The 13,103-nt window shown below is 44.9% G+C and overlaps 1 protein-coding gene across 1 annotated transcript; it reads left to right on the top strand.

Annotated features, from left to right (window-relative positions):
• Nucleotides 1-5,572: 5,572 nt before the first annotated feature.
• LOC131289345 (phospholipase D2) lies at nucleotides 5,573-12,567 on the top strand. Its single transcript, XM_058318580.1, has 9 exons — nucleotides 5,573-5,636; nucleotides 7,237-7,696; nucleotides 7,768-7,957; nucleotides 8,030-8,212; nucleotides 8,289-9,068; nucleotides 9,843-10,755; nucleotides 10,840-11,410; nucleotides 11,493-11,733; nucleotides 11,808-12,567. Exons 1-9 carry the CDS (start codon nucleotides 5,573-5,575, stop codon nucleotides 12,246-12,248), a joined length of 3,843 nt encoding a protein of 1,280 aa, XP_058174563.1. The 3' UTR covers nucleotides 12,249-12,567.
• Nucleotides 12,568-13,103: the final 536 nt, after the last annotated feature.

The following is a 13,103-nucleotide window of genomic DNA, read 5'->3' as shown; positions in this document are numbered from 1 at the left end:
AACTCATACTGCTGCTGCATCTCTCTTACACTCCGGGATCGTGGCTTTCTGGTGAGAAAGAGCAAGCGAAAACAAACTTGCGTTCCATAACAAAAGAGCGTGACTGCTCCGTCGATCGCCGGAGAGCAAGTTGTGTTTTTCAATCCACATTCGCGTGCCCGACGTCGCGGTTCGGTTCGCGGGGTTGCTGCTTGTTTCCAACTTCCAATTCAGTTGTTCAGTTCTGAGCAGTTAAAGGCACAAAACAGCTGGAGGACACCATTGTTTGGATTTCATCTCGTTGCCCGTAGTGATGTGTCGGGCCTGAGGAGTTTGTTTGCAGTATAAATTTCGGCAAAAACAGGTTGGTTTCTGTTCAAAGGAATAACGGCATTGATAGTGATTCACTGGTGATCAAGCAACGATCGGGCCAGATGTGTGACGTATGGGCAGAGGGAAGAAAGATGATCGTGCAATGTGCTGCCGTGAAGAAAGGATCGTCTCGACGTAATCTCCAGAGTTGCTGTTTTTGACGTTTCGGAACCGCTGGAGTGTAGAGCTAAATTTCATCTCTCCCGAGAATGAATATACTTCAAGAAAAAGCTTAATTGTACCAGGGACTTGTGCTGAATGTCGAAAAATTTGGTGTGTTACGAAAATATCCCAGTGTTTAGTGCAACAAATGTTAATATTTTTACCATTCGGTGTGACCTCTGAGGTGTGAAAAATGGTTCCAGTTCCTTCGCAAATAGCCCATGATTGCCTTATCATGAGCTTGACATGTTCTCCTTTATTTTCTGTATTATCTTGCCTATTTGCGTACCTCGCAATCAACCAAACAACCGGTTCTGTAAATCTGCAAGACAAGTGATTGTGTCTGTCCGTGTGCGCACTTGTGTTTCAGTTCGTCGATGCAACCTTTTAATTTTCTTCTCAATTAATGAATATTGTTCTGCGGCGACCCGAGGGTATACGGGAGACCTCCAAAGGCTTGAGTCGAGGGTATCTTATAGTCGCATAAATAGTTTGCTCGATTTTTTTTCGTTGTCTTACGTCAGCTCAAACTCGGAAACCGTTGTCGTGAAGGGTCTCGACAACCACCCTCTCTTCTGGCCGCAACCGTTATTCGCGGTCGCGGACGGGTGGTGTATCTCGTGGTTGTTTTCAATTCCACAGCCCCGTTGTTTCCTGCCCCGTGCTCGCAGCCATCGCCTCTTTAGCTGGTCGGCCACTAACGGGGGGGTCGGTGAAGGAAACATAACAGAAATGATTCAAATTGTCCATAGTGGCAGTGGCCTCCTCGCGAGCTGTGTGATGTTAAGAGTGCGCCTCACCCGTGATGCCATAATTATTACCGCACACGTGTTCGTAACGGCATCGAGGGTTTGAAACTTTGCGAATCAAATCAAACCGTTTGTGCGAATCCGGCATGTTATATAATGTGTTTTCAAGTGTAACAGTTTCGAATATATTGCTACAAAAGTTGTGATTTCGATTATAATGCTTGATGTTTATTTTTAAATCATTCGGTTAAGGTCACACGCTTAAAACAAATGACGACCTGTTTACAAGCGTTTTCTCTCGCGTTCAGCCTTGCCAGTTTTTCATGCACTCTCCTTGAATGTTTAACGAGCTAGCACGTTGTGCATTCTCTACGTGTGCCGTTTATTATTTATCCTATTTTATTCTGATGTTCAAAACACTACGCCGAACTTCTCTCTTGTGAACTTTTCTGCATACAAACAATCGATGGTGTTTTTCGCCATATTGAGAATAGTTACTATGGAACTCGTCCCATCGACATCCATGGTTGCTATCAAATTATCTTGCACATGAATTTGTAAGCTTCGACAGATGCGTCTCTATTCGATATTCGCGCCTCAAGCAAAAAAAATGAAGATCGACTCAGCACAAGATGTATCTATGAAAAAAGGAGCATTCATCAATGAATCACTTTATTTTTTTGTTGGTAGTTTAGAAAAATATATTTTACAATTTTGTTTGTAACCCTCTTAAAGAAATCTGTTGTCCAGGTTCAGGACCATGGCATTTTGTTTTTGTTTAATTATAGAGACTTTGACCTTCCTAAAAGAGCATAGCGGTCATATTGTTTCTCATGAGGTGTAACGTTGTCAAGTTCACAATCGATGCAAAACTATCGATAGTCGCAAAGTGACATTGATGACATCGTAAGGATTTGGACGCTTTTGCGATTTTCCATACACACTGGAAATATTGTTATGGTCTCGACAACCACAACTCTGCTAGGTATGGTACATTCCACTGGCAAATGTTAAGGATGTGCAGGTAATTGCCTGAGAATGATAAATGCAATCTTATTTTTCCTCTAATTAAGGATTTTAATTTCGGAAGGCTCACAAAAAGTAGATAGATCGAAAAGGAAGGACGATCGTAAGTCAACTGTTAAATATTAAAAGTGTCTCTAATTGATCGTTTTCACCAAATTAGATCGTCCACAGTCCGGTTTAGGAGATTTCAAGTTCAACAATCTTGTTTTCACCGGCAAAACTGATGCGTTGCACTCTTCCGGAGCTTCAGATTAAAAACTGACCTAGGTAGCCCTTCTATTCCTCCCAGTATTGTTCCATCAACGTGTCATCAGTAAATTCCAGTACACTAGAGTGTTGCTAAGTGGTACATATCGATATCGGCCGGTTTCGTTCTTGGATCCTAGTTCCTTCACCGTACTAGGCAAACCGATCGCACTGGAGCCTGAACGCGTGAAGAATTTCAACTGTAAGTAGGAAAAGTGTAAATGCTGCAATTTGGAAGCCAAACACTTTTATGTACAACACATTTCATATTTCGCACCTCTTTTAATATACGCTACTAAGCATGCGTATGTTTCATTTTCTTTACCAAATTCACTTTTGTAAACTATTTTCATAAAAGAGTCGAGTTCTGTGTAGAACCGGGGATACCGGGTTGCACCTATTTATGGGAGCCAAAAAAAGGGGTGTTATCTGTAAGGAAAAATTGGGTTAACCTTGTTAAAAATAACTCAACAGAAACTTACTCTAAGGGCTAATTCTAAATTGATTATTGTTCTTCATAAAAGCTATGCATTCCTACAAATTGATTTATTTTTCAAGCATACTGTTATTTTCATGAAAAGATTTTTGTTTCATCAGAATTATCCGAACCATTGTTAACCTTTTTCGATATTGTCCACACAATGGAACTTGAATAAAAAATGTCTCTATTTATGGCTTATCTCACTGTTAGAATTGAATCAGAGAATGTGATGTGAATTGTTCAAATTAAATCAAACTAAAGGAGCTTTGCTTAGGTTGTTTTAAATCTAGCGATGTTACCTTATTGAATCTATGGAAAAGATACGGTCCACAGGTGGAAGCAATTGCAAGATAATTCCAAGTGTGCATTATCAGTAAACACTTCGGGGTTGAATTTGTGTGTGCCAATATAGTGTTGGACAAAAGAACACCCGTAACTGGAAATGTCTGCCATCGAAAACCATGTCAGATCGCTTTTAAATACAAGTTTATGCAATATTAACACAAATAATAAATTAACGAAAAACTAGATACCAAAACTAGTTGATAATTTTTGTATAAAAACATCTGTTTAGCTACCTCTTTGTCATAATAATGTTGAACATGAACATTGCATATTTGTATACTTTTCTCTCAGTTCTAAGAATTTAAATTCTGTACAATACATACATCTCGTTTCCGATGGTCTGTGTAATCATATAGAAATATGATTCAATATAGACGAATTATTAAACAAAATTATGATAGATAATCTATGAATTTGTCTTAAATGAACATAAAATATGCTTTTCCCGCAATGAAAAAATTTAATGAATCACACCACACGCCATTTTATTTGCCTTTTAAACTATCATTACTTAACGATCCTCGGGTTCCGAATGTCTGGAACGCAGTCGTTGCTGTTTCCGTTATCGCTGAATTTATCAGATGTAGCAGTTGTCGTCCATCGGTGTCTTATGTCATCCGATGAATGACTTCATTCACGATTTAGCTACGGCAGCATGCTAACACACAATTCACAGTATTCGCGAACGTCCTGGTTGACCGTGGTTCGAAGTCGTTTGAATTTAATCCAATTCGGCATTCAACCATGATGGTTCATCTTTCTTCATTATAGTTAGAGATCCTGCATTATTAGGTGTTTGTTCGTCTGCTTAGAGATCATTCAGTACATTTAAGTGTTAACACGGTTTGATAAACAAGGCGACGAAACTGTGTGACAACACATGGGTTAGCATTGTACCGACTAGAATGCAAACATCTTTATCAAATTTATAAGGTTGCATTTTAAATTTGCCGTTGATGGGTCAGGTTTTGAGAACATCCGGTTAGTGAGGTATTTTATTAATGATGCGATGAAGGGAAATCATTTCAATTTGTTTTTAAATAAATCGGACTTAGCTAAGTTACTAGCTAAGGGGTAGGTTAAATGGCTGATGGTATGATATTAACACTTTGTTGATAGGTGCTTTCTGGGAAAAACATGCCACAGTCACCACGATCCGTCGCGGCATGTGAGTCATGACGAACATATTCGTCTTGCCGTCGACAATGTTAAACCAAGTCAACAAAGTGTTAAAATTCGCCTGGAAGGAACATATGGTTTAGTTGGCCCTCTGCGAGACGGGGGTGTTTCTAAACCCGGTTAGCAAAATGTAGTCAATGTATGGAGATTAAAATGCCTTTAGAATACATTTTCAAGTAGGGTAGCATTTGCTGCGCTAATAAAGACAAATGAAGGTGAACTAGTTGCAGTTGAATTGGAGCTCGTATTGATTGTGGATCGGGTTTAAAAAAAAATCCGCGTGTGTATGACTCATCCAACAGCTTTGTCCTTGAGCCACATTCTAACAGGCCATCGCAATCGGAAATAATTTTGAGAAGCACAAAACTGATGGGCTTACCCCTGTTTCACGGTCAGGAACGCGTTGGGGTTTCTGTTTGGAGTACCCATTGGGGGCAAAACAAAACCCAATAAAATTGAAGGCAACGTAAGAATCTAACATGTACCGTACGTTCAAGTATGACGGACCGTGCAATGGTTGGCGCAGTATGGCATGAAGAGAAAATGGATGTCATTATGATAAGCGTTGATCCTACGGAGCAGGGAAAGCAGGAGGGCAAGGGCAGCGAAGTAGCGTCTTTTTCTCGCGAGGGCACGCGGGAAATAAAATGATAACGACAAAAAGCGAACGAAGAGAAACACACGCACGCCGAATGGTACCACTTGTTGCCGTACATATGGCGTTGCGTCGTCGTCTTATCAGTTGGTTCTCGGGCGTTTGTGCGAATGGGGCTTTTAGTTTGTTTTCAGTATTATTTTGTCTGCCGGTACGATCGTACGTGTTTTCCGCGCCGATTTTCGCCGGCATCGAGTCTAGGCGCGTGCGCAACTTCGTTCAAGAATCCAGTGGTTGCTAGATGTGCTAGCGACCGCCAGAGTGTCGTTGCCGGTGCGTTTCGGTTACACGCGAATTTATCGTCAGTTCGTCTACCGGAGCTCCTCCTGTAGCACTTTAGCACACGTGGACACGGACGGCGAAAACAATTCTTTTACGATGGAGGCTCACCTGAAACGGAAGACGATACATCGCAGCATATCGCTCCTGCTGCGTGACATCGGTAGGTGTAGGCGTAACCGGATACTGTCTCAACCAGGAACTGCCTCATCGGTCAACACCGATTGCAGTGTGTCTCTGCAATCGGTTGATCGATCGATATTGATCGAACCTTCGGACTCGGGCACCAATTTCGAACCGAAGCCTGGAAATCCAAACTTCAAGCCTAGATCAGCCTTTTCAGGACTAGGTTGGGTTTCTCAATACAATATCTAATCGAGAAGGACAGGTGCCGTCTGTGATGATGGTGCTATCGTATCGAGTTGCACCTTATCGTGCACCAATAGACTGATAGGGAGCGTGATAGGTGTACTCTAATCGGAAAATTCCCACCTACAAGGGAGAATCGGGGCTGATAAGGACGTTGAGGGCAAAGGGAGAGAGCAAAACAAAAGGGCCTGTGTCGAAGACGAATTTTGCTAATTTCCATCCCCTCCTTATCCTTCTACTTTGGAACTCTCCTCGGTATGCTTTGGGCCGATTTCGGTACCGGATGTAATGAGTTTTATACCTTCCGGCATCATATTTGCGCGGTTTCCTGTTGGGTTAGGTTGTTCTCTTATCATCGTCTCCCTTGCTTGGTCGAGGTGTCTATAAAAGCCCACAACCGGTGGCTTTGAATCATATGTTTTCCCCTTTGACTGGTGCGATTGTTTGTGCGGTTGCGAAACACGAGGAACAGGTACCCGGTACGATAAGATATTAAATGGCTCTCAAGCCCCGGTGTCGCAACACAATCCACTTGTCGAAGAGAGCTCAAGAGGTTGGCAGGAGAAAAGGCTACGAAAGAAGCACAAATCGTTCACTCCAGCGAAAGACCCTCATGGCGATGTGTTAACCGGTGGATAGTAGATTCGTTGCGATACTAGAAAACGGTGCACCATGTCGGAAGAAGAGGCTGAACAGGTTGTGCATCTGATTGTTGGTAAGAAAGTGCATCGAAATGTCTCTTCTAAGGATATTTTAAACCACCGTTGGCATTCTCATTCGTGACAAATTTTAAATGAATTTGTTTCATTCGCTATCTATTCAAACTATCGAAGTACAATGTGGCCTTAGAAAAGAAGTAAACAGTTTTTCAGGTAGCAATTAGTGTAGCACATGATAGTAGATACGAATGTAAACTGAGTGCGATAGTGACTACCAAATTCCTTTGGCGACAAGTGGCGCAACGACTGTTGAAATCAGAAAAAACAAAACCAACGTGAAGTGCTAAGTGCTTGTGTGACGTAAGAAAGTGATTGGAACCCTTAAAATGGTTCAACACAGGAAAAATAGTAACAGATCGTTTCTCTTTGATAACTTCTTGAGCGTTCTGGTGTTCCTTTTTGTGTTTTCATGGCTTGAAGTACTGTTGATCTATCAATACATATTGGATGTGAAGTTTAGTTCTCAAAGAGTGGGTTCCGTTTCAATTATTAAAACAAAATCTAACAGAATGATGTTCGGTCTCTGCTCTTTGGTATTGGATTTTACTTAAGGCTTGCAATTTAGTGATTTAGTGACCTTGGGCTTATTGAATATATTTCCTTGAACTTTGCCTTAATCACACCTCAACGTCAAAAGTGTTTCCTGACGCAAACCCTTTTACCTCCGTTGCATAGATCAGATGTCGATGAACGAAATCGGTACTTCCAATCCAGCTCTGCACTACGATGATACGGCCGCAGCTTCCAATTCAACCCTCCGTCCAGAGCACCCCCGTGGCCCCAATGTGGCTTGCGGGGAAGGAGGAGAAGAGGGAGGTGGCGGTGTGGGACACCCGGACGCTAGCCTGGCTTGCTACTCGATCCGGAGCGAACCGGAGGAGTACGACGAAAATCTGGACGCACCCGACTCAGTAACGTACCTTTCGATCGGTGGGAACAATCCGGTCCTGGTGATACGCGAGGGTGACGCGGACAGTGTGTCGCCAGCGTCCGAGATCCCGTACAGCTACGTCTACAACACACCGGTCAAGTTCGACTCGATGCGTCGGCACATATTCATTCCGGGGCTGGAGATAAACGTCGAGATTATCGACTACGAGCGCAGTCTGACGTCGCACGTGCTCAATCCTAACCTGTAAGTAGCCATTGTTTGGCGAGGTTGACGACGGATCAAACTGAAGGAATACTTAATTGATTGCTGAACAGGTATACGGTTAAGTTGACGCATGGTCCCTTCTCGTGGACGATTCAGAAGCGCTACAACCATTTCCGCAACCTACACCAGCAGCTAACAACGTACCGTACATCATTGCACATTCCATTTCCGACGAAAAGCCACAAAGAGCGACGGGACAGCTTCCGAAACATGCACACCGTGCATCAAACGACGGCATCGGTAAGTACACTAGGATTTTTCTATGACTGTTACTGTCATTACTGGAATACCTTTTTTTTACAATCGGCCCAGCCCGCCATGCAACAGAAGCTTGGTAAGCCTTTGAAAAAGATGAAGAAGAGCGCCCTGCCCCGGTTTCCTCTAAAGCCGGACTCGCTCGTCCCGTTCGACGCCATTCCGCAACGGATCAAACAGCTCGAGGAGTATCTGTACAACCTGCTCAACATATCGCTCTATCGCAACTTCCATGGCACGGTAAAGATCAATCATTAGTACCCTTTTTGGAGGAGGATGAGGTTTTAGGAAAGGTATGTTTTTTTTTAAATTTCAGATCAACTTCCTTGAGGTATCCCACATTTCGTTCATTGCCGCGCTTGGCGAAAAGGGCAAGGAGGGCTTAATCAAGAAGCGTACCGGCTCGACACGCTCCGGCCAGTCCGGGTGTAACTTTTGCGGGTGTTTAGCCGGAGGCTGCTGCATCCGGTGCAGCTACTTTTGCACCGACGTCCTGTGGAGCAAGTGGCGCAATCGGTGGTTCTTTGTGAAGGAGACCTGCTTCGGGTACTACCGGCCGAAGGATGGCGTGCTGCGGTGTGTGGTGCTGTTCGATCAGGGTTTTGACGTCTCGTCCGGCATGTACAGCACCGGCATGCGGAACGGGCTACAGATTGCGACCAACTCGCGCTACCTGGTGATAAAGTATCCGACCCGCCGAACGGCCAAGGAGTGGATGACGCACCTGAAGCGGGTAGCGAACGAGAGCGCCCGTGACTTCACCCTACCGAACCCGCACCAATCGTTCGCACCGTCACGGCCCGGCGTCCAGGCCGGTTGGTTTGTGGACGGCGCGGGGTACATGAGCGCGGTGGCCGACGCACTGGAGGGTGCGACCGAGGAAATTTTCATCACCGACTGGATGCTTAGCCCGGAGATCTACATGAAGCGGCCGGCGATCGATGGCGACTACTGGCGGTTGGACAAGATCCTGAAGCGGAAGGCGGAGCAGGGTATCAAAATTTTCGTGCTTCTTTTCAAGGAGCTCGACTTTGCGCTCGGCATCAACAGCTACTACAGCAAGCAGCGGCTGGTGGAACAGCACGAGAATATCAAGGTAACTGAGGGCTGGATGACCCTGGAAAGGTCTAGGTGACTCAACGGTGCGCTCCCAGAAGGGACGCCCTGAGGATCATGGGGAGCGGTGATTAGCGGTTGCCGGCGCGGTTTTGTTTGCCAATCGCAAACCTACACTCGTGCGCAGTGACGGATGGTGGTCGTTGCGGATCGTTATGCCGTTTTACACTCCGGGGTTTTATTGCTTTATTTTTAATGGACGCACACACGTTCGGTTGCATCATGGGATTATGCCGTACTGCAGAAGAACATCAGTTGATGGTGGTCGAGCAGGTTTTTATAATCAAACACAGTTACTTGCCGTTTCGTCACACTAAACGGTGACTACCACGCGTTGCCGGTAGCGTGAATGATAAGCTAAAGTTGAATGAAAATGAGCTTTACAAAGTTCTGCTTAACAGCATAAGACGTTGATTACTTAAGCATCAGTATTGCTTTATCTCTGTTGCCTGATTCCATAGGCCGAAATACAGCTAAAAGAGCTAAATTTTCTAGTGTTCGTTATTTAAAATAAACATTTCATCACAGTGCATCATTAAACTCATTGTGTGCGTTATAAATTAAGAATGTGTACAAATAAGTGTATTGTTCATAGTGATTCAAAATTGTTCAAAATGAAATGTGTGACAAATCCATCACGTGTGTAAAAATGACTCTTTGTTCGATTCTCCTAGGAATAAGCAAGGACTTGCCTTGCTAACATATCCTGCCTTAAACTAACAATCATGATTTTTTATTCTGTATTGCGGAACAGGTTCTACGCCATCCGGATCACGCCAAGGCGGGCATTCTGTTCTGGGCGCACCACGAAAAGTTGGTGATTGTCGACCAGACGTACGCATTCGTTGGCGGCATTGACCTGTGCTACGGCCGATGGGACGACTACCAGCATCGGCTGACCGATCTGGGCAGCATCTCGTCGTCGACAAGCAGTTCGGCGAACAACACCACTACCCGGAAGCCATCGACCGTGGTAGAGCTGGACGAGAACGGTTCGGTGGCGAATCTACTCAAGTCGAGCAAAAACATTGCCATAGCAACCGCAATGGATCGGCAGGCGGCGACACACCGGTACGACGAGTCGGCAGCCGATGGTAGCGCCTTGAGCGGTATGAAACGGTTGAAGCAAAAGTTCACGCAACGGGATCCGGATGGACCGGCCGGTGCTGGTGATCCACCGGACAAGCTGCTGATAGCGGCGGCCCAGGCGCTCGGCGCTGGTGCTGCGTTGGACCAGCAGCCGCAAGAGGAGCGAGAAAGTCTACCGGAAAACATCAAACAAAACACACCCGAGATGGAGCGCCGTAACATTATGGGCAAGATCAAGGATATGGGACGAGATTTGAAAAATCGTATGACACTTTCGGACGCACAGGATCCACCGTACGGAAGCGATGCACTCACGGCCAATGCCGGAGGTGGTACGGGACCGAAGAGTACCCTGAGCAGTCCGGGATACCTTTCCGAGGAGGAACGGCGTAAACAGCAGGCCTATGGCGGGGAGAAGCACCACACGCTCGGCGCCAGCAACGATGGCATTCTCAGCCCTCAGCCATTCAAAAATGCCGTCGTATTCGAGCTGGATGGGCAGGCAAAGCTGTGGATTGGAAAGGATTACATTAATTTCATCATCAAAGACTTCACCAACCTGGACATGCCGTATGTGGGTATGTTTTTCGATCGGTAAATCGTTTCGGCGCAGTTTAGGCTTTTTTACTTTAATTGAAACAATCTGTTTTTGTCTGTTGCAGATTTAGTGGACCGCACAACGACGGTCCGTATGCCCTGGCACGATGTGGCCACCGTCGTCCTTGGCCAGGCGGCCCGGGACGCTGCACGTCACTTTATCGAACGGTGGAACGCAGTCAAGCTGGAAAAGTGCCGAGAAAACGCCAACTATCCGTACCTGCTGCCAAAGAGCTACAATGACATCCGCATAGACAGTAAGTTCCTGAACGTTCCGCTGCACCATGTCACCTGTCAGGTGCTTCGCAGTGCCTCAAGCTGGAACTGCGGCTTTATAGAGCCGGACTACGTCGAGCAGAGCATACACGAGGCGTACGTGCAGACGATTTCGAAGGCTCAGCATTATGTGTACATCGAGAACCAGTTCTTCATCAGTCTCGAGCTGGGAAACAGTGTGGTGAAAAATCAAATATCGGAGTACCTGTTCAAGCGTATTGTCCGTGCGTATCGAGAGAAAAAAGTGTTCCGGGTGTACGTCGTCATGCCGCTGTTGCCCGGCTTCGAGGGCGATGTAGGCGGTGCCACTGGAATCTCGCTGCGAGCCATCACCCACTGGAATTATGCATCCATTTCGAGGTAGTACTACCAACCATTTACCACTCGCAGTAGAATGTCCTAATTGTTCCCATCAATGGTTTGGTTTTTATTTCCATTTCAGAGGGAAAACATCGCTTTTATCGAGGTTGCGGGCAGCCGGCATTGCGAACCCGTTCGAGTACATATCATTCCATAGTCTGCGGACTAACTCCACCCTGAACGGGATGCCTGTGACGGAACTGATCTACGTTCACTCAAAGCTGCTTATTGCCGATGATAAGGTCGTGATTTGCGGTTCGGCCAACATCAACGATCGCTCATTGCTGGGCAAACGGGACTCGGAAGTTTGTGTGATGATCACGGTAAGTGCAGGCACATGGCAAGGTACAGATTAGTTGCTTGAACATTAAAGTGCATTTCACTTTCCATTTCGTAGGACGAATCGTTTGAAGAAGGCCGTATGAATGGCGAATCGTATCCGTGTGGCATATTTGCTGGCAAACTGCGAAAGTTTCTTTTCCGCGAGCATCTCGGGCTGCTGGAACCAGACCCGAAGCGAGCCTCGATTGACATTACGGATCCGGTGATCCACTCCTTCTGGAACGGTGTCTGGAGGCAAACGTCCCGGCGCAATACGCTCATCTACGACCAAGTGTTTCGGTGCATCCCCTCCGACAATGTGCAATCGTTTGCGATGATGAAGAAATTCCTGGAGGATAAACATTTGCTGCAGTCTAATCCCGAGGGCATTCAGCAGGCCATTTCACGCATCGAGGGCAATGTGGTAGACCTGCCACTGAAGTTCCTCTGCGATGAAGTACTTACCCCGCCCGGCACGAGCAAAGAGGGCATCATGCCTACGTACATGTGGACCTAATGTGCAATTGTAAAAATCCTATGTTTGTTGTTTTTGTTTGTATTTGTGTTTATTTTAACTATTCGACTGTTTTAAATACCTGTTTTACACAACTGTTATTTGAATACCATGTTTTGTAACACAACAATTAATAATTTATTATGAACAAAGTGTACAATTTAGCCTGTATTTATCAGTCACAATTTGTAAAACAAGTCGATCAAAATGTTGCTTAATTAGACCCGGGCTACCTGGGTAACGTTAGCTTCTCGAGAAACGATGTGTTAGAAAATAGATTTACAAGATGGTGTATTTCGTCGTGTTCTACATGGCGTAGGTCTTCCGCTTGACTTTACAAAAAATAAAGCAAATTATATTTACATATTACGGTACGTTTATGTTATTGAGCATATACATATGATCACTTTTACAGTATTTTCGGATGCGTATTTCAACTGGGCACATTCACTTACTGTGTTCATGCTTTATTTTAAAACATTTCTCGAATAACCGTCAATACGAAATAAAATTCGACTTTCGCAGTCACTTCGTCAATATTAACCTTGGGCATGCTATTCCGTTTGACAGTTCATACTGACAGTACTAAACCGCGGCATTTCAGCGATTAGATTTGTGATTCTACGAACGAATGCTCAAACAATTGTTCGCTGTTATTACAAAGTTATTACGAGTTTATGTGAATAGTATAATGTTCGTCGAATTGTGAAAGCTGTAATAAGGCAGTTTGTGCTGTACGGTATGTTTCATTTTGTTAGTTTATCTTTATCATAAGTTGTCTTGAATTGATGAGAACTAATGTTATTGTTCTGATTCTAGGAAGTGAATTGTTGCAAACGAAATCGAAATTTACGAGAA

The sequence above is a fragment of the Anopheles ziemanni genome, chromosome 3, assembly GCF_943734765.1.
Source record: "Anopheles ziemanni chromosome 3, idAnoZiCoDA_A2_x.2, whole genome shotgun sequence".
Taxonomy (NCBI): Eukaryota; Metazoa; Arthropoda; class Insecta; order Diptera; family Culicidae; genus Anopheles; species Anopheles ziemanni.
Note: the sequence above shows the minus strand (reverse complement) of the source record. Positions and strands in the feature narration are given on the sequence as shown.